Source organism: Falco punctatus (genome assembly GCF_963210335.1).
Source record: "Falco punctatus genome assembly, chromosome: 11".
NCBI classification, from domain to species: domain Eukaryota; kingdom Metazoa; phylum Chordata; class Aves; order Falconiformes; family Falconidae; genus Falco; species Falco punctatus.
Genome location: NC_137591.1, coordinates 31,870,278 through 31,895,585, shown reverse-complemented (window position 1 = coordinate 31,895,585; position 25,308 = coordinate 31,870,278). Strand labels below are relative to the sequence as shown.

At 39.8% G+C, this 25,308-nt stretch overlaps 1 protein-coding gene across 1 annotated transcript in view; it reads right to left on the bottom strand.

The window, feature by feature from the left end:
* Positions 1 to 25,308, bottom strand: part of HMCN1 (hemicentin 1) — a 224,581-nt gene that overhangs the window by 35,483 nt on the left and 163,790 nt on the right. The window contains exons 50-72 of the mRNA XM_080406436.1: positions 25,078 to 25,251; positions 23,755 to 23,868; positions 22,206 to 22,351; positions 20,164 to 20,314; positions 19,253 to 19,456; positions 18,102 to 18,215; positions 16,750 to 16,937; positions 16,097 to 16,193; positions 12,917 to 13,078; positions 11,820 to 11,933; positions 11,487 to 11,689; positions 11,174 to 11,255; positions 10,923 to 11,054; positions 10,548 to 10,697; positions 9,623 to 9,782; positions 8,921 to 9,045; positions 7,232 to 7,415; positions 6,968 to 7,065; positions 6,305 to 6,583; positions 5,524 to 5,714; positions 4,251 to 4,332; positions 3,318 to 3,454; positions 30 to 171 (exon numbers count right to left, since the gene is read on the bottom strand). Coding sequence (XP_080262562.1) covers positions 30 to 171; positions 3,318 to 3,454; positions 4,251 to 4,332; positions 5,524 to 5,714; positions 6,305 to 6,583; positions 6,968 to 7,065; positions 7,232 to 7,415; positions 8,921 to 9,045; positions 9,623 to 9,782; positions 10,548 to 10,697; positions 10,923 to 11,054; positions 11,174 to 11,255; positions 11,487 to 11,689; positions 11,820 to 11,933; positions 12,917 to 13,078; positions 16,097 to 16,193; positions 16,750 to 16,937; positions 18,102 to 18,215; positions 19,253 to 19,456; positions 20,164 to 20,314; positions 22,206 to 22,351; positions 23,755 to 23,868; positions 25,078 to 25,251 — 3,429 coding nt within the window. The remainder of the gene's footprint in view (positions 1 to 29; positions 172 to 3,317; positions 3,455 to 4,250; positions 4,333 to 5,523; positions 5,715 to 6,304; positions 6,584 to 6,967; positions 7,066 to 7,231; positions 7,416 to 8,920; positions 9,046 to 9,622; positions 9,783 to 10,547; positions 10,698 to 10,922; positions 11,055 to 11,173; positions 11,256 to 11,486; positions 11,690 to 11,819; positions 11,934 to 12,916; positions 13,079 to 16,096; positions 16,194 to 16,749; positions 16,938 to 18,101; positions 18,216 to 19,252; positions 19,457 to 20,163; positions 20,315 to 22,205; positions 22,352 to 23,754; positions 23,869 to 25,077; positions 25,252 to 25,308) is intronic.

Below are 25,308 nucleotides of genomic sequence, written 5' to 3'. Positions count from 1 at the left end.
AATGCACAAGACCGGATCCATGATTTTACCATGTACTGTCAGCATGAACTCCCTGGTCATTTTTCCTGCGATATTACTTGCCACACATGTATAGCTTGCTGTATCGCTGAGGTCAGCGTTATTGATCTGCAGGTATCGTCCGCTGGATAGGATTCGAACTCGAGGAGTTCCCTAAGGGGAAAGAGAGAGAGTTTGACAGATTTAACTTTACCACTACTCTCTTTATGAACACAGCACATTCTTTCATTGTGGAGTAATAAAAGCCATGACAAGAGGCCAAAGATAAACCAGGGACAGAACTCATTGCTGGCTTAACTTTGTTTACATCCATGAAGATAATAGGGTAAACAAAGCTTTTAAAAACTATGCTTGCTTAATGGCTCCCCCTTGAAACCCCTGCTGGGACGTGTGTCTGAACAAGACAGCTTTTCGGGGTTATGTACCCAAAGGGCTTTTGAGTTTTTATAGAAAGGGACAGCTAATAGCACATGATGAATTTTATTTCTTTTTCAAAAATCCATGCACACTACAGGCAGAATAAAGGCAAGCTTCTCTACACTGTTCTTCACACATCACAGCCTTGACCAGGTGACAGCCAGCATGAACTCAGCCTACCAAGTTTACTAGCCAGTAAGTTTACTAGCCAGCATTTCTGAATAGGGGGATACCGCTCTTCTCAGCTCTACGCTCCCTCTACAGCACCGCTAGGCAGCCACCTGAAGTCACAGCTTTTTTACCACCTCAGTCTGGGTCATATCTGCACGAATGACTGGCAGTAACATCAACTACAAGTGTTCAAAAACCTGAGTGGATAAACAACAAAAAAAAAAAGACCAGAAACTCAAACTTTTTCAGTATGTGCTACCCACACTTGAGATGAAAGTGAAAGCTGACATTCCCATCTGCTCTTTTGGCTAGAAGACCTGAGAACAGCATCAGACAGGCAAAACTCCTCCAGTTCTGCACCCTCTGCTCTAGCACCCCAGCGCGCCCATCTCACACCAGGCACGACTCAGCCAGTGCAGAAGGAACGGCACCGCTGAAGCCTCACGGGTGACACGATTCGCCACCAGAGCGGATTATAGACAGATTTTGGGTAAAGGCTGGTATCTCCTGTCGAGTACACAGCCTGTGCTACGGTTCCTAAACACAGAAGCATATCGATGACAAAAGACAGGCAACAAAGCTTATCATTTGATCCCTCTGGTCTACTCAAGGTATGTCAGAAAACCCAGCTTTGAAAAAATACGAATTCAAGCAGTCATTTTAATGTTTAAATAAAGCCAGATTAGGTCAAGATGCTCCTACCTACCTACATACTTCTTTATTTAAAACTCAAAACGCATTTCCAAATCAATGAAGAGTGCAAGGATGAGGCTAGATCTTCCCATAGCTCTGCTACCAGAACCAGTGATGCTGCTCAATTACACCCCTGAGCATACAGGGGTCTGGAGCAGACCTCAAAATCTGCACAGTGGAAGACAACAAAACCAGGAGGAATGACACCCTGTGAAACAAGGCTTTTTCACAAAACCAGTGATGATTTAAACTGAAATCACACTGCAGCCTGATAACCTTTCTCCAATCCTGTCTTGTCGCTGTGAAACCTCATTTTTCCAAGATAACGAACATGCTGTGCCACAGAGCACCTCTCTTTCCCTACCCAAGGAGAGCTCTTTTCCAGCTGCTTAGTATTAATAGGCTATTACATTTCTTTAAGGTTGAGAAAGCAAACAGGCATTCCATAGGACACCAACATTTTCCTAATACCTGGGGTATATATTTATATAAGCTAAACTGAAGACTAAAAAGAACAGTAAGGAACATAATAAACCTGTCTGCTACCCAAAGTACACATGACAAATTAAAACTGCCATGTCTGAACTAAATTTGTAACTGAAATTTAGTGCTGGTGGAAAACTAACTGTAGAGACTGAAATTCCCTAGTCTATCATAAATCAGAAAGCGGGGGATTGACCATACTGCACAACCAAGATGCCTCCGCCCTCACACACCAACATGAACTCATGAGGCAAGAGGAGAACTAGTACTGTAAAGGTTAATTTTTTAACTTTTTAAAAAACACTTGTTAAAAAAACTCAGCTGAGTACCTACACCTATCATAGCGCTCCTCTATTGCTTTGTTTTGTGGGGAGTATTTGTAACGGTGGCTTCTTCTCATGGTTTATTTTTCTTAACTACTGCTTTTAAAACACAGTCTTTCCAAGGAGGACCGAGGCAAAAAGTATTCACATATTTAACTTCCAAGCCTCGTTCAACCTTTCATAAAAAAAAAAACCACTACCCAAATCAACGGATTAACCACGCAGAAGAGTGCTTCTGTTAAACTTGTTTCTAGCTAGTTCTTGTGCTACATTCAAGGTCGCATGCCCTAGCAGCGCTTAGTAACACATAATTGCCCACCATATTTTTACTTCTTGCAGTAATACTTCATGCTTTTTAATTTACAATAGAGAAAGAGTCTGAGGAATGGCATATGAGAAGGAAAGGCAAATAAGCAGAACTTCAGGTGAGGACTACTGAGGGACTACAGTTGAGGTTGTGTTAAGGTTAAGGGAGACAACTCATAAGCTGAATTTGTTTCCTCTTCTTAATGAATAAAGATCAATTGAGGGAAAATTATCAATTAATTGAGTTCAATTAATAACTGAACTTAAATTGTTCAGTTGGAAAGCACGTGGTTTCTGAGTGACCCCAAGAAAGAGGATGGGAAGTAAAAAATTCTTTCTATATAAACCATCCTCGTCTTGCTAATTTTCTCTCAACCAGCAAAGACTCGAAGCCTTAATGTGACACTACACAGAATTCTGAGTGAAAAAGATGCATTTGATACAAAACTGTGGTGATTAGCAACCCTTTTTCTTTTCTTTTTTTTTTCTTTTCCAACGTAAATTAATGTAAATTCCTTTCTAAATGCTACTAGAATATGAGGATGCATAATATACCCAAAGGAAACATATAGTGTAGTCTTTTCTCAGCTACCTTTCCTGGGAAGCCATTCAGGAGTATACCGAAGGCTTCTAGCATTGTTCAGAGGATCCAGGAGGAGCAAGGGATCCCCCTAAAGGAAAAAAGAACAAGTAACAGCGGGATGGCCACTTCACATGCTTGCTAGCTTCAGGTACTCATTTAGGACTAACTGTATTTGTACTGGGGCTACTCAGCTTCTCTTGATCAAGGCACCGTAACTTGGACTGCACTGAAGGGGCAAGTGAGCAGAATAAGAAACCTCAAGCACTGTGTGTAAAAAAAATCAAGGGAGCAAAAGACTAGTACAAATAATGTAACCGCTATACCTCTAAAAGTTCTCCATTTTTAAGCCATGAGATTGTTGGAGGTGGCACCGCATCTGACTTGCATTCCAGTATAACTTGTCTGTTCTGCAACACAGTGAGGTCCTGTGGACCACCGGTACCAGCAATGTTAGGAGGAACTGTTACAAAAATTAAAAAAAAACAAACACCACCACACATATGAGCTACCATTAAAATCAGTCATTGAAAATTTCCAATTTATTTCTTAAGTTTAAAATAAATGCAAAGTTACAGTAACATTAATTAGTTCTGCCTTTCAATACCTGTGTTAAATATGCCACAGCTCTTTAACTGGTGAAACCTGTTTCCCAAGTCACACAGTGGAAACTTCTGTGACAGAAATTGAAGTCCCTTCTCAGTGAGACTACCAGCATTTAAGCCAGACAAAGCAGACATCACCAAAGTTCCATGAACTGTTCATCAATAAACATGGGAGCTATAATCAAGAAGCAACTCAAGGCATATTTTAGAACTGCAGAAATCCCACTTAAACTTCCTTTACTGTTGTTACATTTCATGTGTTCATTTCTAAATACGTTTCTTACCTTTTTCTACCGAAACCCTACAATGATCACAGGTATCTGTATACTTCACATCCTTTTTCAACAAGCACAACAAACTCAATCTGCCTGCACACTGATATCTATAAACTTCCTAGGTATTAAAAAATGTAAGACTTAGAATTCTAACAGAAATTAGTTGCATGACATGGAACTTTCCCTTTTAATTGTGTATCACGTTCAGAACAGTTACCCTTATTTAGAAATGTTTATTATGTTAATACGGTATAATATCACTTTCTCAAAATATGTAATATTTCTTCTTTAGTAATATTTAACATGTAAAATAAGATAGGGTATGTACCTTAGTAGTTTACACTTTGAAGGAATACATTTTTTCCTAAATTAAACTTACCATGCACTCTTACTAAATACTCCTTATCGTCATCTCCTGCTGGGCTAGATGCCAAACACGTGTATCTTCCCGTGTCCTCCACCTAGAAACACAGGAACAACTTCAGCAGAAACCTCAGAATATGGGAACAATTCAAAAAGCCGTGAAATACAAACATGGACAACAACATATAACGGGCAGCACTTGAGCACGAACACAACAGAAAAGGAATGCCTGAAAATAAATTAATGAAGTTCTTGAAAACTTGGCTATTTTACCATGATAGGATTGTACAGAGATGGATTAGGAGTTGCAGGATCCCATAAAATATCTCTGGATAATGTGTCTCCAGCAAGAACCCTTCTCTCTATGACGGTTTTTGCAACAGGTGATCAATAAAGATGGAACTGGTTACAGGTATCCATCTAAGCAAGGGTCACTTTTGGGTATTATGGCAATTTTTTTGTGCACACATGCTCATTAAAACCTTTATACTTTCTCCTTCCTGTAAACTCTTTATTGTAAAGACAAGTGTTTGCTTTACCAACAAAACGAGCAGCTATCAGTCCCGAGCCCTGTCCCATGTCTGCTGGGTGAACTCCAGTCTGACTGTCCACAGCTGAATACAGCCTTAGTTTATCGGTGCAGGTTTTTAAAGGTTATTTTTCCCTGGGCTCTTTTATTGTCTGAATTCATCTGAGAGTCTTTCTATTGCCTTAATTTATTTTTCATAACTTGCACACAGATGACTGCAAATGCAGCTTTTCTCTGTAGTCTATGGCTTATACATGTGAGAAGCAAATGGATATTAATAACATCTGGGCTGATGGAAAGAGAGGAAAGGCTGAGGAGGAACTGCAAAACACAAAAGAAGAAAAGCAAGAGCTAGTAACAAGAGTCAAACTGGTAGGAAATGAAGACGAAGCGATTACAAACACAGGCTAAACCCAGAAATAACCCCAGAAAAAGAGGAGTCCCTAGCAGTAGTTGTTCTGCTTTGTAACAAGAAGCACCAATAAATAAAACAATTACAGAATTCTGAAATGAAGTTGAAACAGTAATACTCAGAAGAGGCAGAAGTGCTTGAGCACTCTCAACCCATAATACTGATGTTTGTTCTGTCTGGAAAACTCCAAGGCAAGGCTTGAAAAATATATTCTCTAACCGCAGATGCAGGTGGATGATTTTATAGAGGCTTTTTAGGTCTTCTCTTAGGATGGTCCTAATAGCAGGCAGTTCTGCACACTCCTCTAGGCTTTGCAAAACTGAGCTTGTTTTGCCACCACAACTTCACCTGAGCACTGGCTATTCGAAGGACTTCTCTTAGGACATGAACATTGTCATTCTGCAACAGCGGGCGCCCATCCTTCATCCATGAGATTTTGGGGACCGGAATGCCAGACGAGATGCAGAGCAGTTCAAGAGGGTTGTTAACGATGACAGAGAGCTCTTCTGGTTCATCTGTACCGTTGATGTGAGGCGGCTCTGCAGAAGGAAAAACATTTGAGCTCTTTCCTGACTCAAAAAGCCTACAGAACATGATACACAGGCTCGTGGTTAGAGTTTGCAGAAGTAGTCTACGTTAGTATTATTTCTGACTCTGTCATGAACTCACTGAGTATCTCATGTAATTTCCACCTGCCTCTATTAATTTGCATATTTTATGATTTGGAATTATTAGTTAGAAAATGTTTTCACAATCCAAGTAAAATAGAGTATATACTATCAGTGAATATATTTATTAACCCTTTAGCTGTTTTACCTTCAACTATGCCTTCAGTTCTGCTATCATCCTGTCAAGCTACATTTCTACTAACCAAAGTTATTAATTTAAACCATATTTTTTGTAAATTAGTTACTATTAATTATAGCATATTTCAGTACTCCAGAACTGTTGGGAAATATATACTGTATTACACATTCACAAATCTTTAGGTATCTTCCATTTCTCTCATTATGACAGCAAATGTTCCTTGAAAATACTCCTTATCCCTAGAGCATTTTTCTTAGTTGTTGTCCTGAGTAAATACTCAGTAACTGCTCACATTTTGTTCAACTGAAAGGTTAACACTTACCCAGCACTTTTAGGGAAAAGTGCTTGCTGGTATCTCCAGCTTCATTGGATGCCACACAAGTGTATTTGCCTGTGTCACCGATCTCTGTTTTTGCAAAATGAAGGACCATTCCTTGGTTACTCGGCATCAGGTGAGCCCCGAGGCTTACAGGATGTCCATTTTTAAACCAGGACATGGTGGGGGCAGGAGTGCCATCAGTGAGACACTTCATCGAAGCTGAACTGCCTCTCACTACAGTCACGTCCTCTGTTCCTCCGGCGTTATCCAAGTTTGGTGGCACTGCCGAGAAACGACAACTGGGTTCATACAGAGCACAACCCAGACGTTAATTCTGAATATAAGAAATTTGGAACGCAGCTACCCTTTTACATTTCCCTGCTTCCATTCGTGTTTAGCATGTGTTAACACATTATTATTATTTCTAAAAAATCTGTGACACATTATGGGTGCCAATTCCAGTAAGGACTCTTCTAGGGTTAAAACAATTTAATTATTAAAAAAAACCACACTGAAAAGTTACTGTTTCCCCCATGTTTCCCCTACCTACATAAGAGATACTTGTGACTGCCTGCAGGTTCATGTTGGTGAGAAAGAAAACTGAATATTAGGTTTACAAAATTAAGAAATAAGATTCTTTACATAAAGCACTGCAAAGAAACTCACCAAAAATCTGAAGTTTGAAATGTTTGTTGTCCACTCCAGCCCTGTTAGATGCTACACAAGTGTACACACCAGTATCAGGTATCTGCACACGGGCAAGTCTAAAGAGAAAACAATTTTAAGCAAGCTGTAAATGGAATACATTATTTTTATTATGGCACACTTTGGATCAAATTTTACTCTCACTTCCAAAAATACTAGCAGAATCATGCCGATATAGCAAAAGAGAACAGAAAACTCAGCTACTTAAAATAGATGAAAACCAACCTGAGAATTTGCCCAGCTGACAACAACCTGATTTGGGAGGAGACAGAGAGAGGAAGGCCATTCTTTAGCCAGTTTATCTGTGGTGGTGGGGTTCCAGTAGCAGTACATTCAATATTTAGGGAGGTGTCCAAAAGGGCAGTGAGGTCCTCTGGTTCGTCTTTATTATCAGCTATTGTCGGAGGAACTACATTTTGTAAATGTTGAAAAGGAAGATATTAAAACTGGCTCTTAAAATAATTCCACAATTGTTACCTTGCTGAAAATCCTGCACCTAATGACCCACAGACAGTTTAACAAGATCATCCCCTTTTTTTTTTAAGAGTAAACCCTCTAACAATTATATTGAGCACTAACAAATTATCTGTTTACATATTTTAAATCAGATGCATTTTAGTGCATCTACAGCAGTAGAATTACCTCGTCGATTTGTCAGGCTGTGGCAAACAAGGGGGTTCAGAGCCTGAAGCACATGGGGGGAGGATAACAACGCAGGAAGGAACAAGTGGTCAAGCCTCAGAGGGGATGGGCTGAACTGCTGAAGGGCCACGGGGGACTTGGCAGTTTGCTGCCAAACCTACCTCCTTAAATAAATCTTATATACAGTGAAAGCTAGAATCATGCAGGAAGAAAGCCCATCGACTTCTAAATGCGTATACTGACTTCATTCTTCAATACAGAACATTTCAAAATGCCTAGTTAAGTATTCTGGCAGATTATTCTAACAGGACTGCTTCTGGGGCTTTTTGGTTTTGGAGGTTAGTTTGAAAGCCTCGGTCCTGGGGGCAAGGGGGGCACTCACTAGATAAAGGCGGCACAGCCACGTGCAGCTCCAAGCTCTGGCTGACTCAAGATCCCACCACACACCACGGCAGTTGCATAGATAGGACCACTGAAGCTGGTCATTACTTGAACCTCAACCAAACCAAACTGATCCCCAAAATCCCCACTGCTGTGTAGTGCCATTCCGTCCCAGAGTCGTGTCCTGTGCCGTTCAGCTGTTATCTGTTACATCAAAGGTCATCTCTTGCTACTGTGCTCGTGCCCATAGTCCAATTGATTCTGAGTCTGTATAGCCAGGACAGACACACCACTGTGAAATGCTGCCCGGTTTCACTCTTTCATACTATCATTGTACTTAATAAGCATAAAATAAAAATATCCACTCTTTACACTGCTGGAGAAGAGTTATGCTCACTATCTTCTGTATGTCAAACTGTGCAAAAGAAGAATTTCCTCCAAAACTATCGTTTTTCTTTTAAACTCTAGGGACCTTTAACTATTAGTTCCCTACCACACTACTCTGGGTTTAGCTGATGTACTTTGATTGGAATTAGTGAAGATAAACTAACACACCAAAAAAGCAGTATCATAGTAAATCAGCCTCAAGCAAATCTTTCTCTGCAAGAAAAAAAAAAATAATCACCACAAGCAGAATTCCTCTATTATGAAATACACCAAAGGAATTAATTTCTGTTTATCCCAAGACACACTCACCAGCGATTTCAATCATTTTGTCATTAACAGAACATCCTGTATAATATACCGCGGTATCTACGGTACATGAAATTGGAAACACGTGCATGTACTATTACACTGAAGACAGGCATTCGTTTCTTGGCCCTCTCCTGGGAGTGCTTACAAAGACAGGATTATGGACCAGATCTCAGCTTCACATCTGTGAAAACTCACCATATACATTCAAGTTGAAAATCCGGTCTTCCTCTCCTGCAGGATTGGTAGCCACACAGGTGTACTTGCCTGTGTCAGAGCTGAGAGCTCTGAAAATGTTTAATGTGCTGCCATCTGGAGTCACTCTGCAAGGAAGGACATAAACCAGGGTGAGTTCGTTTACGTGTTCCTGTGACCTGGTAAATAAACAGGTTTGTACATTGAAATCAACTACCTCTATCCTCTTGGGAAATCAGGGAGAGAACCTTAAAGATAGGCCAGGAAGTTTTTCCTGGAGATGTCCTGTTTAACCTTGTATTAAGATTCAATTCCAGGCAGGCTTCTGAAGAACCCATAATGAAAAGCATCAAAAGTAAAATGTTTTAACATCTCAGATTTTTTCCCCTCCAAGGAACTGAGTGGAACTTACTAACCTTCATAAACTTTAATGAACCTGATGAACTTTAATGGAAATTATTAACTGAGACAGTAATAGGTATCATATGCTTATCTCTGCACCAAAAAAAATATAATCAAATTAGTAACAAAGTATACTAGATTTATAGAAGCTAAAGAGGGAGACAATGTTCTTGACCTGGCTGAGCTAGGGTTCAGGTCCTCTTTACAAGACCTCCTAGGGCCCTCCCTCATGCTCCCTCTCTAAGACCCTCTAAAGGTTTAAAATTACAGAAGAGAATGCAGTGTCTGCTTAGTTTTGCTTGCCTCATTCTTTGTAAATCGTCACTGGCAACTGGTTTTCCATCTTTAAGCCATTGCATAACAGGTGTGGGCACTCCATTGGCATTGCAGATGAGCTGGAGGCTTTCTCCCAGGAGGACGCCAACCTCACTAGGCATCTCAGAGCCCACAATATTAGGAGGAACTGGAAAAGCACAACGGAGGGAGGAGAAGATTCATCAGCAAGAAACATAATCTAAACTATAAAAACTTACACTGCAGTAGCTGATGAGTGATAGCATTTATTGCAGTACCTCCATTCAAACTCAGTTTAGAAAGTGTGTAATTACATTGTTTCTAGAGGGAGCTCTGCAAAGATAAATTCAAAGCCACTTTAAACATTTCTTAAAACAGCTAATTTAAAAAAAAATATTACAAACATGTATCTTTGCCCTTATATTTAATATCTACAGTTATCTGCTCAAACAATGCTAACAGGTACAATATTGTGGCAAAATCCCATTTCATTAAATAAAGGGTTTCTCATTTGACCAGGGTAGGGAAAAAAATCATAAGGAAATTCTGCCGGTATTTCTTCCCTATCTCCTCCTGCTGGCTCTGGCAAACAAGGCTACAGGTATCACTGCTTCCGAATCCACAGATGTGTGGTGCTCCACACTCAGTCAACCAAGGTAGCTTCAGTGTTCAGCAGGAGGAAGGATGTGATCCTTCCTGACTGCTTTCAAGTTCTCCTACAATCAGAGGTTAAGAATATTCTTTTTCATGCAGATTTCTGACTAACAGTATATAATCCTCTAAGCATTTTTCCCCACTGCTTGTAGCTAATAGAAATAACGATCCAAATTCTCCGCATTTCTACATGTTGGTCTTATCTCAGTGTCTCTAGTACAGACACAGCTCAAACCCAACCAAGTATTAACCAGTTCTGCTCATCATTCTCATGCCTTACCTTGAATGGAAAGCACGTAAGTTTTCTGGGCTTTTCCCTCTATATTTGAGGCAATACATGTGTATGTCCCACTGTCTAGAAGCTGAGAACGAGCAATCTGAAGCTTGCTTCCACCAGATAAAATATGAACTTCAAGAGAATCGGAGTTTTCTGAAAATATGTAAACAAGTAGTCATTCCAAGCCAGGCCACAGAAAGCAAACATATCTTGAGAATTTTCTTCATTGAAATTTCAAAGAAAAACAAAGATACCAATCAGTTAACATAAGAGTCTGTCTAGAAACAGATGAAGAAGAATCAAAGAACAGACAGCAAATAGCACAGTGGTGCCCCAAAGGGGTAAAAAAGAGCAGTAAAGAGCAGGAGAGAACATTACCTATTGGTTTTCCATTCTTAAGCCACAATAATGTTGGTGGAGGAATTCCAGCAGCATCGCACACAAAGGTAACAGGATTACCGATAGCTTCATGGACCGACTCTTGCTCAGGGCCCTCTATATTTGGTGGCACTATAAATTTAATGGAAGCAATAAGAGTGGTACATTTTTGTAAACTGATTTTGAATTGTCTGCTCTACAATGTCTGTGGTATCATAATAACTACTGCAGATAATGCAGAGTATGCTCACCATAAACATTAAGATGGAAATTTTTATCATCTCGCCCTGCAATATTTATGGCTTTGCACACATATTGGCCCGTGTCAGAAACCTAAAATGAAAATAAATAAGGAAAAGCCTTATTATGGAGTTTCATTTTAATGCTACAGTTTAGATTAACAGCCTTTGCCTCTGCCAACTTAAGGTCCCTTTCACAGACTAAAAGGCCTCCAGCAAATACATCTCGTATGTACAGCTAGCAGGACACCTCAACAAAGAGCAAAATAACCGCCTAACAGTAGCAGAGTAGCGGCAGTTGCAGCATCCCACAAGCCTGGCCTACCTCAGCACCCTTGATTCGTAACGTTTGCCCCTCTGCTAAGATCTCCACATTTGCCGACTCTGAAATTATGCGCCTGTTCTTGTACCAGGTGATGACCGGTGGGGGAATAGCATTGGATTCACACTCTAATGTCACCGGGGCACCCACTCTCACGTTCAGCATGGTCAGTGAGGTTCCACTATGGTCTTTGATGCTTGGGGGCACTGTAGAAGAAGCTTAGAATTATTTCTGTTGGTTTTGTGAAAGGGCAGAAAACAAGCTAATGAAAATAAATACAAGATACTGCATTTTCAAAGCAATAGATATTATTTCAGAAACCAGTAACAAACGAACCAAGGACGGTTAGGAAACTCTTCTTCTGGCTTTCCCCAGCTTGGTTTCTGGCAATACAAGTATATTCACCATCATCCGGTAGTTTGGCTCGGGGAATCTGCAGAGTCCGAGCACCTGATGGAAAGGGAGAAGGCTTGAGATTTATTCTGTGGTTACCGTATCAATCTCAAATGCTACCTTAAATCTGCCGGTTGAACAGACTGAGCACAGACACCAAATATAACCTCAGAATCCAGTCAAAGAAGTAAAATTTTAGGGTAAATTCTATTAGCATTGATAATTGGAAGTTAGAAGCACAAATACTCCTTTTAGACCCGTTTGTGGCGTAGCTGCTAACTGCTGTCACCTGCCACAGCCGTGCCCTTCCCACTGAACTGTCACTACCCCATTCTTTATTCCCCACTCTCACCTTCTCCGTTCGTGAAGCTACGTAACTGATCTGCACGTGCCTCTACTGCCATTAGCAATTCCCATGCCTGTGCCTGATTCCGTGCTGTACCACAGCCCCCAGCCCCATTATGCCGGCAAGACAGGACAGAGCAACACAGCGAGTGACCTTCACTTGATACCCTGGGCTGAAGATAAGCAGCAGGAGCAGAAATGGCACCGGCGCTCATGGACCTTATTTAGCAAGCGCCTTCAGGAGATCTCAGAATGCAAGGATTTCTTCCTGAGAGTTCAGCAGGGTGAATCCAGTTTCCCACTGAATTCAACATGAAGGTTGTTACTTTTTGTCATCTAAGGCAGCAGAATTTATCTTGGCCACTGTCATAATTTCTGATCATTTCTTTGAAAAGCGAGTCTAAGTGACTCAACTTTAATCAATACTTACATCAGCGTATCTCTGTTCTGTGGCTTGCCCTCTAGGTCTTTTCCCCACAGTTAATTTCAGCAGCTTTCAGCCTGAGCCAGTTTTCTTTAAGGGAACCCACCCAACAGCCAAGAAATTATTAAACACAGTAGGCCAAGCGTCTTGTCTATTCACTGGAGCAACAGTAAGAATATACCAGCTCCATAAATAGCGGCCATTGCTCTTATCAAAACAAAAGAGTCAGAAGCTGAGTCCAAAGGCTGTAGAAATAGCTGAGATTCCTCACCAGGCACAATAAAAGTGTTGGTGTTGGAACTGATAGGTTTTCCATTCTTGAGCCAGCTGAGATCAGGAGGTGGAAAGCCAGTCACCTCGCAACTCAGAGAGATGAAATTATTCACCACCACAGTCAAATTCTCAGGATTATTACCAACAACACTTGGAGGAACTAGAGAGAGAAATACATTTATAGTATCTATCACAGTATCAGCAAACAATATTCCACAAGATCCTGATTTACTCAAAGCTGAATTGCTGAGTTTTGCCAAAGGGCCAAGCTGCAAAAATCTTTCACATCCTGTGAATGGATCCACTGCTGTTTTGGATCTATCTGGAAATACGACTGAAGCTGATCTAATGGTCATTCCTTTTCCTGTAACTCAGAAAAATGTCAGTTATTTCATTTGCAGTCCTTCTGTGCTTGAGATTTGGGAAGGCTAATTAACCTGTAAGAGGATCCTGCAGTTCCTGACTAATGCACTATCAGTTTTAACACGCTGTACTCGTAGGGCATTCGCTATGTAGGGCAGGACAGATTACATTTACCTTGTCAGGATATGTGGGATGACTGAGTATCGTTTCTTCCTGATAACTGTATTGCTCACACGCTTTCTGAAATAGTCCATTTTATTATTATAGAGAACCAGAAAGGATTCCTTGTGATACAGTTCAGAGCTCTTCTGTTATCCAGACAAATGTGTTGTTCAGTAGTGAGCTAAGCAGTTTAAAATTCTGGCATGCCAACACTGCTCTAAGGGGTGCAATTTCAAACTTACAAGTCCCAGTATTTTTAAATACAATAATACTTTGGCATTTCACCTTTCTACAAGAACTATTTAAAATGAAATAGCTGTAAACCTCTTCCTTTTAATAGACCCCAAGTTTTAGTCTCTATGTCTTTGCAGTGTGGCTATATAAAACGCTTAAAAGGAAAGCAAAAGCATGTTCTTGGCTCTATTGGGTGGAAAAAACATTCCAAAGAACACATGGAATCCTCTTCTTCAAAGACAGAAATGTGAAAGTATTTTGGATCGTATCCACCAGAAATACTCCAGCTGCTTTCTGTCACTTGAATGACACAAAACAGTCATTAAGGCAAGTTTATTGCTCCTCTGTGGCACTGCAGAAACAAGAGGAGTCAATGTAAACGGGGGAATTCAGTCCATATTTTTCAACTTGGAATAAGTGAAGTTTATTTCCCTTATAATGAGCACTACATGGTTCACTAGAATAAACGGAGAATTCTGATCTGATGACATTTTATAGTTACTTGTATTTGTTTACTTTTACAGTTACTTTCCCACAGATGTGACTATTGGCAGTGCAAGACAGTGGCCAATTTAATACACAGGGCCAAATCTGAGCTATCTTTTAATGAATTTTCCTTAAACTATGCAAGTGGTAGATTTCAAATTCCACAGCCCCCCCCTGCACGTGCAAAGCACTCACAAACACACCACAGGTAATCCACATATGCGAAGGTATTCCTATGTGCCTACAGATGTAGTAAGGGGGCTCAATTTTAGTATTTAGTGTGAAAATTACCTATTTATTATATATTAAGGTCAGAGGTTAAGATTTTAAAACTGGATATTTTTCATGTTTTCAAAGGTTTTATTTTAGTTTTATTGCTCACCTTTGAGTTAAGAAGTGAATTTCTCAACTTAGTCAAGAGCATCATCTTTAATATTTTATTATAATCTATGAAAGTAGTTCCAACAGAAATTTACAAAAATGCTGGAAAAAGACCTTTTTTTGACACTGACAAAACAAAGATCATGCTGCTTAGTGACAAGGCATTTTCATCAGTGCTTCAATCCCTTCCTGAACCTATAGTCTCTCTCTTCAAATGAAACCACATACATAGAGAGTAACAGATCTAAACTGGTGATACTGTTAAGCTAGAATTAAAGCTTCATTCAGATATTTCTTTCAAAATAATAGTATTAAACTATAGTCATTAGAAATAAATATCTTAAAGACAATAAGTTTAAATTAAACCACAAATGTAAATAAAAGCAAAGTATTTTGATTTAAAAACAAAACTCAAACATCGGGAAATCTGGACAGACTCCACTGAAAGAAAATAACTTCTCAGAGAATGACTCCAGGGCAACTCTTCCCATGACAATACTATTTTTGACTATTTATATTTGTATTACAGAGCAGAAAAATGCATCATAAATTCACTTAGTATGTAAATCTGCTGCACGTATGAATGAGAAAAAAAATAATTTATTTCTTCTGTATGTAACAACTCAAATCGTCAGACTCTTGGGATGCTGGTACTAAATTTAAGCAAGAGAGAGAAGACAGCCCTTGTTTTCTATCTGGTATGTAATCAGAATATTAGCTAGCTAACAAGGATGTGAAAAATAGTACTGTGGAAGCAGATAGAGATGTTGCGGCCAGTATTCGCGGGTAGGTTTTAAAACATAATGGTGGGGATGAATTTGTGGGAATAATGCTTAATTTGATCTTCAATTCATAATGGAAAACTGAAAGCAGTGGGGTGAAGAGTGGGCAGAAACAAAAGGGAAAGTCAGGGTTTACTCTGAAATGTTATTTTAAAAGATATCCTGATTTTCTGAAGCTATCAGGAGAGGTAAGGGAAGGTGGTGGAGAGACTATTTTTTAAAATAATGGAAAATAACTTAGTTTCTGGCTTGTATTTGTTTTAGACTTGTGACGCTTAAGGCCAAAATTTATTTTAACTTTAACTCCATAACAAAAGAAAAATAGAAGAAAGAAATCTTAAAGAGTAAATTTTTTTAAAAGTTAGCTTTTACAATGTCATATCTGTTTAACGCTTTCTAATCATTAATTTTCTTGGAAAATGCATTTTATGAACATAGCAAAACAGACTATAATCCAACCTGTTTGTAATTCATGATTTCAGGGCTTAGCAACCCCTACACAGTGTACACATACAGCCAGTACATAAGTTTCCCTCAATAATAAATTCAACCTATACGGAATACGTAAAAGGAGCTAAAGGCACGTGGTATCAAAAGCCATGTGCTATCACGGTACTTTAAACTTGGTATGTCAGAATCTCCATTACATCCAATAAGATGACTTGCATAAAGCTAAGTATGTGCCGAAGCACTCTGCTAAATCTAACACGTTCAAGCTAAACTAACATTTGAAAGAAGATAATCAAATAATTATGGATTATTTTACTTACCATGAACATTTAGGTTAAAATTCTTCTTGGCGCTCCCAGCTATGTTTTCCACAATGCACACGTACCTGCCTGTATCTGTTACTTGGGAATTCAAAATCTAAGGGGGAAAAAAACCCAACAAAACAAATAAAAAAAGAGAAAGATAGTTGTTGAGCTAATCCATAAGACAACTTAGTGTCAAAGCATCAAGCGGAGAGCATTAAGCTCAGCTCTCTAACTGATTTAATACTTTCATCCAATTTCTTTCATTGATCAGAAAGCGTCATTCTTCAGAATACAATATTTTCTTAAAAAAAAAAAAAGGAATATATTTTGCAATAATTAAACTCCATTAGGGAAACTTGGACAAAATTGACAGCTACAGGCTGCTCTTCACGAAAGTCAATGTTATTTTAAACCAAGTGATTTCACCGATGCAGGTCACAGCATGACCTCACAACCAGTTGGGTTAGCACAACTGAGGGAACTGCACAGGAGTGAGAGGCAGCAGCATCTCAGGGACAGGGGCAAGGGACAACAACTCCTTACATTTGCGACACCTTGTAGAAAAAAAATAGTAATTCAGAATCGCATGCTCAGCATATCTAAACAGTTTTGTCTCTATGGCAGCTTGTGTTTTTGATGCTAGAAATCAGTTTTTCACTAAGAGCTACCTGTAACCTCCTTCCGTTGGACAAAAATGTGTGTTTGTCATCTTCTGCTAGGAGATGGCCATCCTTTTGCCAGGCAATACTTGGAGAAGGGCTGCCACTTGCAACACAGTCCATCGCTGCAACCTTGTTCACAAGCACAGTCACTTCTTCAGGGAGATCACTATCAGCTCCACTAATGGACGGTGGTACTACAAAAGAACAAAATGTAGTAAGAATACTGTGGCTTAGCACCACTCGGTGTTTTCTGTGTCTTGGTTTTTTTTTTAATATTGCAGACAAATTTTTTAGATGAGGCTTTTAGAAGAAATTAGTGAAACCTTCAGTGAATACAGTGAGAGCTAATAAAATCCCAAGACTAGTTTAGCTACTAACTACTAGATTTAGAACAAATCAGTACAATACAAAGGACTTCAGGAGAACTACGCTTATTCATAGCAGCCATAAAGAAGAAGTGAAAATTCATCTTCCAGTTAGTCCATCATAGAATCATTTAGGTTGGAAAAGACTTCTAAGACCATCAATTCCAACCATTAACTCAGCACTGCCAAGTCCAGCACTAAACCATGTCCCTTAAGCACCGCATCTACACATCCTTTAAACACCTCCAGGGATGGTGCTTCCACCACCTCCCCGGGCAGCCTGTTCCAACATTTGACCAACCTTTCAGTGAAGATGTTTTTTTTAATACCCCATCTAAACCTCCCCTGGTGCAAGTTGAGGCTGTTTCCTCTTGTCCTGTCACTTGTTATCTGGGAGGAGAGACTGACCCCCGCCTGCCTACAACCTCCTTTCAGGTAGTTGTAGAAAGTGATAAGGTGTCCCCCCCTGAGCTGCCTTCTCTCCAGACCAGACAGAAAAAGCCCTTTCTGTGCAACGTTTGTGAACAGATCGTACGCAGGCATTCAGTGGTTGATCTAAATCATCAATTCCCTTAAGCCTTTGGGAGTTTTGCAGGTATTTTAGAAAGCGATGACCAAAGTAAGGAGAGAAAAGTCCAGCAGGTCAGAATTTTGAACTGAAAACTGGATAGGGAACAAGAGACAGCAAGATAAATCCTGGATTTCTACCTATACTTTTCTTTCTGGTGAAGCCTGACAGGGGTAACACAATTGAGTTCCTGTAATAATAACCTAAAACCATACCAAACTAACAACATTAACACTATTTTCATCCAATTGTGTATACTTCTACAAAACTCTAGCACATTATATAACCACATTAATTCCATAGTTTACAAATATGCAGAGTTCATGAACTTTAAAAACATTAAGTAAATCTGGACTATAGCGCTTCAGAATACACTGAACTTTTTTTTTGCCATTAAAAAGAAAAAGCAAAGCAGGAAAGCTCACAGAGCACGTGGACATCGTAATGAATGGAATCCTCCCCAGCTTCGTTTACTGCCACACACATGTATCTCCCGGCATCTTCAGCCTGCACCCGCGGAATCTGCAACACTCGGCCTCCTGGAAGGCAAATGCATTCAAGGTTTAAATGCATCATCAAGCAGTTTCCATCATTTCCACACCACATTTCACAAGAGACCTGAGCAAGCAAATTTATGAATGGTCAACATTTGTTCTGAATTATAAGTAACTGAACACTTTTATTTCTAGCTACTTTTTCTACTGGCAGATACTTGGAATTCAGCAATGTCCATAGTGAAATGTTAAAAAAAGACTAATTAATTCCACATAAAGAAATAACATTCTTCAGCAATATGCAGCCAGACATTATTTTTCAATCAAAAAGATGTATTTCTCAGCAAGGTGACCAAGGACAGAAGAAAATATAAGCACATAATATTCTGATAAAGCTGTTCCAAACAGAAAAAAATTACTTCTGAAGCTTACAGGTACTTTTCACTCTAGTCCTCATTCAAAGCATAGCCGCATAAATAGCTTCAGAGAGCACACATTGGGAATACGTTTTGGGAGTGGCTGTCATTGGTGTCCCAAGAGATAAGCAGTAGCCGGACAAAAAGCCATTATCCCCACCACTGCCCTTCTTTACACACGCCATCCCAAACCATCCTCTGCACAGGAAGGCTCCCTTTTTGTACTCTCAGCATCGTAAGCACCTTTTTCCCTTTTCTGTATGAGGTTAAGTAGGAGCTCGTGGTCATTTTTCTGCTAAAACATTATTTGCATCCCTCACTCCCTGGTTGAGAGGCTTTTCTACACCAATTACGATTTTGCCAAAGCAAAATTTAACAAGCCAATAAATCAGGAACACATCAGGGAGAAGGTATCATTGTTGTATTTAATTTTTCAACACATCATATAAAAGTTAAGTGGTCACATTCACACCATTTTAGGGATGATTTTTTTAAATGAAAGAAGGAAACACCTTAGTCCAAGGACCAGAGAGAAACATTTCCAGTCAAGAAAGTCTGAAAAGAACATTAAAGCAGAGTTTTGAAGGAGGAAGGTTTGTTATTACTATGCAAATACTAGCACTAACACCATTTCTTAAGGTCAGAGTGTGACATTTTAATACTCACCTGGTAATATTAGTACTTTATCACTGGAGCTCAGAGGATAGCCATCTTTGTACCACGTAAGAACTGGGGGAGGAACAGCATTGGTCTCGCAGTACAGCGAAAGGGGATTGTTGACAATCACATCTTTACTTTCGCCACCTCTTCCTGTATCTACTGTGTTACCAGCTTCCCATTCCTTGTAAGGCTTTTGGAAACTAGGAGGAACTACAACCCAGGAGGGAAAAAACATTAGAATTTACCAGCAGAAATAGCTGGTTTTAAAGAATTGTTAAAATACCAGCAGTAAAAATTAAGTGTATTAAACTAACCCATCCCCTCAATTCAAATCACCCAGGAAAATTCTAGTTCTTTTCACCAGAACGAATAATTGAGCAATTTACTGGGTATTTTCTGAAGACTAATAAATAACAGTGTAAGAATACCTGATAACAAAACACAGGTGGTATTAATCAACTATCATATTTAAAAAGTCCTCTGGTTATAATTTCATCTGAATTTTCTGAAATAAGTAATGATTGTTTTCTTGTATTCACATACAGTGTGTAGGCCAATGGACAGCTTTTGTCTGGGCTCTGTAAGTACTACTTAGTACAGATTAATAAAATATGACAGCTTAGTTAAAGCTGAATTAAAACTTTTTCATGTCATTTATAGGAAGATCAGAGTTACTATGTCATTCCACTGACTTCAGAAATACTGCATAGGTCACATAATATGAAAGAAAGAATAATCAAATACTGTATTTCTTAAAAATGAGCAAAATATACATGAAATGAAAATCATACAAAACATAGAAGCATTGCATTAGACCAAGCAGGCCTAAAGGATACAAAATTGTAAAGAATTCCAACATCCCAGAACATTAGAGAAGAAGGCTACCAGAAGAATTTGATCATCTGAACTCTGTTTACCTTGTATATTTACATCAAATTCCACTTCATCCTCTCCAGCAATGTTGGATGCCAGACAAGTGTAACGACCGGTGTCTGATACTTGAGCCTCTTTAATCTGCAGAGTCCGGCCACTAGCTTGGATAATGAGATGATCATCTGGTTTAAGTGGCTGTAATGTAATTTTACATGGAAATTAATACTTGTCAAAACATAGCCATATTTGTGGAAGTAATATCTGTCTCCTGGTCACATTCAGTTTGTTTCAAAATCCTTCCTAGGCAGTATACTGGGAGGAAGAACACGTTTTGGTATTCTGTCTGTTTTGATACTCCTAACAACAGAACATCCTTCAGTTTTTGTTAATGCTTCCAGCAAGGTCTGCTTTCGATCTAAGCAAAGCAAGCAGCTGCTTAGGACACCAAATTACTGAGGGCCACCACTTCAGACACAGTCCTAAGCCAGGTGCTCTTGGGATGGCAGCCTTGGCCACTGGTGGGGCAGCCCAGCTCTCCTCTCATCTGCTCCTCCTCTCCCTCAGACCAAAAGCCCTTCCTCCCTGAGTAAACTTGAACCTAGCTCCATGTTCCTGGAGACGGTTTTCTTTTCATGGTTGTCAGAAACCCTGCTTCTTCACCTTTCTGCTCTTAGCAGGTGGTCTCCTAAGAGGATGTGGTTTTACATCACTCCCAGTCCCAGCTGGAAGTCGCTGCTGGAAGGAGCAGCGCTGTCCACAGCAGGTAAGGGCTCTCATGAGTTCAGTCACCGGCCAAGTCAATGAGCTGATGTAAAACCTACACATGTAAAACTATCAGGTGTTTTTTATGAGCTGAACAACTCATCTAACTCACCCTAGAGCCAAACAACCACTAGCATCTGCTGCCCAGCAAGGGCACGGTGTGACCATAAAACGGATGCAGCAGCAATGCAGATACACAGGATAAGGTGTTACTGTCCCTAAAATTTACATCACACATGACAGCAGAGACCACACTAATAAACCTGTATCTCTCATTAATGAAAATGGAACACATTAGGCAGTCAGCCCTGAACTCCTGGCCTGCAGGGGACAATGAATTTAGTCCGTGGATGTGAGTGAAAGCCATTTACCCAGGGGCAACATATGAAAAAACTGCTGCTCTGACAGCAGCAGCAAACTGCTTACAGCCACTGTCTTTCTTTGGGGACCTCTCAACTCCCCCCAACATAATTTTTCATTAGCAATACAATCAGTAGACCCAGGAGATCCTAGAATTACAGCATACGCTCAAAACAGACAGTAGATACACACAGCCTCTCCTGTGACTCCAAGCTGTTTCTGCATGCTCAGCAAACCCAGGAAGAGCTGGTCCAGCTGCAGAGGCCAGCAGCCTGCCACCTGGTAAGTGCCCTCTCAAGAACAGCTAAAGCAAGAGATTATCTTGTCCTTTCTTACAGAAGCATTGCACTGTTTCTTTTTTATTTATAGCCAGCCTCCAGTAGACTGCACATCAGCGCAATTCTGTAGCGGTGCCCTTCCAAACTGCTCCTCCTCCAGACCCACGTTGTTGTGAAGACTGTGTGTGGCACGAACCATGCCTCGCTCCCCCTCGCAGAGGATCCAGATGCTTTTGCGGCTTTGTGAGCTCTGCCAGAACCAAGTGGGAGGCTGATCTCTACATCTGCAAGGGCAGCACTTAGAGGAACCAAGCATGGGGGCATTGTGTAACAGGGCCTTTGGGGACTTTACACAACGGGAAAGGGACATGTGGCCATGCTATGGGATGCTACTGCTAGGCAGCACCCTCCCCCTTTACAGCCCCGGCCAGCTGGAAACTCCAGCAGTGAAACCTCAGTGGCACTGCCAAGCACCCACAAAAAAGCAAGGGTGGCAATCTGCAGAGGTCCGGCCAACAGCAAACATCTTAAGATGCACAAGGGGTGCGATCCTGCCAGCAGGATGGTGGGAAGGTGACTTCCTGCTGGCCTCAGCACTGCAAGTGAGCCTGTTACAAGTGACAGTGAATATGCACTTGTCTCTGTATGAAATGCACCCGGTAGAAGGAATTAAGTTTGTAACTGGCCTGTCCATCCTTGTACCAGCTGATGGCAGCAGCAGGAATGGCATGAACTTCACACTCCAGGGTCAGGCTGTGGTTGACTTTGATCTTCACTTCTTTAGGGGAGAGACCCATCCCTGAGATATTCCCTTTGTTAATGGTGGGTGGAACTGCACGAAAACAAAATGGAGCGAGAGTGACTTTCACAACTTACTGTCTTATGCAGAACTTCAAAATTTACTGGACAAAGGGAAAACCTGGATGATAACTTCAGGGAAAGGAAGTGCATTCCCCCTATAATCTGCTTCTTCCCCATAGGTGAATTTTAATTTTTTTACACACACACACACACATATATATATATATATGTATTTTAAACTATTTTTAGTATATGTATTATACATAAAAATATACAAAACTGTGTTCAACAGTTTCACACATGCAAACCTAACTATCGTCTTACCTAGCTATAGCACTTTATTATGTGTTTGGCTTGAATTCTCTAAAGTTCAGTGTACTACAGAGCATTTTAATGGAAACTAATATTCTCAGAAACATGTTTGAACTGAAGTCCACACTCAGAGTAGCTGGTCAAAACTCAACATTTCCATTCCATTGAAATCCCAGCGTTGCAAAATCTCGTCTCCTTCTGAATCAGAATGAAACCAGAACATTTCAAAATTCTTAAGCTACTCCCCATCCTGGTCTCATAATATCTTTTAAATTATTTTAAATGCTTTCAAAGCATTTTCCGTTCTTTTTTCAGTGGGAAATTTTAAATTCTCCCTAATGCGTACAGTACCATAACTGACAGTTGCAATGGCATTTGGAAGTGGGGAGCTTGATGTTGCTACGTAGCCATACTTCCATAATGAACTTTTGTCATCTTCTCATTATTCCAAATCCAATGGGGCCTTATTAGGGACTTGGCGTACTTAAAATAACAGCACAGTTACTGTGAGGGAGCAAACCAAACTCCAGTGTAGACTAGGAAATAAAATATAGATGAAAAATTATGCTTGACAGCCAATAATTAAGGGTTTGAGCATTAAAATAGAGTATTAGGCACAAACGCTCAAAGACAATGTGCTGACAGGAAGCCATGAACAGGAAAGCTTTTGTGCATAAGGTATTTTATGGAAGGATATAAAAATAGCATCCTCCCGTTTTACCTTACTCAAAAAAGTTTCCAATTAAATGTTACAGGTCCCCTCCCCTCTTTTGTTCTATCATAGTTTCTTTGCTCACATCTCCCGTTGTGCTGCACTCATCTGATTTGAAAATCAGTATCAAAAAAAGCATTTTGGAAGAAACAGAGGAGTTGGATGTTTTTTAAATGTCTTCCCTTGGATGGGATAAAGATTTTTTAGCCCAAAAGCAGCATTTGTAAGGGATGCAACAGCAAACTTTTCTGGTGTCTTTACTCAAGCAATGCCATGAGCTAATACAGATGTTTGCTAAACAAAGCTATGAACAGAGATCCTTGTATTCACCAGGATAGGTAACACTGCAAAGGGGAAGAAATGGAAGAATGAAAAAAAATAAAAAAATAAAATTGTAAGTATTTACGTACTGTAGACTTTTACTTCATAGTGTTTCAAAGTTTCTCCAGCCTCATTTGTGGCTATACATGTGTATCTTCCAGCATGGTCCTCCTCTGCTTTTAGAATCTGCAGCGTTCGCCCACCTTCCAAAAGACATCGTTCTTTATAGCATCTATGTTACACTCTTGCTTCCCAAGTATTTAAATAGTTCCTGCAGCACACTTTCAACCCTTTGGTCCAAATTCTGCTCTTCAACAAACACGAAAACCCGATTGTTTTATATATACTCCATGTATACTGTGTAATAAATGAGTGCACGATTTGCAGGAGCGCTTTGGATCACAACTCCTGTTGCATACAGATTCTTGGAAGATTTGTTAATGTAGTTCTGTACGAGAAATTTCTTGAAGATATTTAGATAGGAAAAAAGTGATTTAGGGTTCTGCACTTCACAGAAAAAGGGAAAGGAGGCGCAATCAGTAAGACTAAGCAGAAAGAGTCTATTCCACATACAGGGGTGGATATGAGCCTCTGGACTGCCTGTTTCAGAGCACTAGTTCATTTGAAAGAGGCCTTAACCCCCTCTGGAGAACCGACAGAAGCAACAGCTACAACGTGAGAAGTGTAAACATGAATGAATCAGTAGGATTTAAGATTTCAGGTGGCCTCTACAACTCTGACGTCCATCAGTTTCTCTCCCATAGTATCTTGTTTGCTTATGATTTATATTGTCTGCATTCTCAGAGGTGAGTCACTATTTCATTTGGCTGCAGCTCTTTTCAGCCTGCATTCCTAAGGACTATTCCCCCATGTAGTAATTCAGCTCCTTGCTACCAGTATCAACTCATCCTTCCTCTGAACACCTGCAGTTAACAACGCTAAAGTACTTGTTTATCTACATTGCTTCAGTGTTACCGGTGAAGCTTGTTCCTGTTTTGCACCTCCATAAATGTGCTAGGTAAGAGTTACTCCGCAAATTAAAAATGGCAAACTACTAATGACCTAGAAAAATGCCAACTCGTTCTTTTTACTGATGTTGTTTATATTACTATCTAATTCTCACACTTAATTTCGAGTTATTTACCATTATTATCAACTCAAATGAACTTGTTTACCATCACTTAGCTTTATGGAACAAAAGGATAAATACCTAAATACGAATAAAATACAAGTAAATAACCAGTTATTTGTGAAGCACTTAAAAGATACTTGAATGGGAATTGCTACAAAGTACAAACATTGCACTTAATAGAAATATATCCTTTGATTTTTCAGGAAAATCTGTAACAGGAAACTAAACAATAAAATAATAGAGTGTGATGTTATTTCTCAATAACAACAAAAAAATTTACCTGGCAAAATGCGGATATTTCTGTTTGATTCTAAAGGATTGCCATCTTTCAGCCAGGTGATTGTAGCTGGAGGATATGAGTAAGCCTCACAAACCAACGACGTTGGACTGTTGAGGATAACAGTGACATCTTCTGTATTTCCATGGCTGTCTGCACCCACAATGGTTGGAGACACTAGGAACAACAAAATTATTAACCAAAGTAAGGACCTCTATGAACAGCCAATTTTCT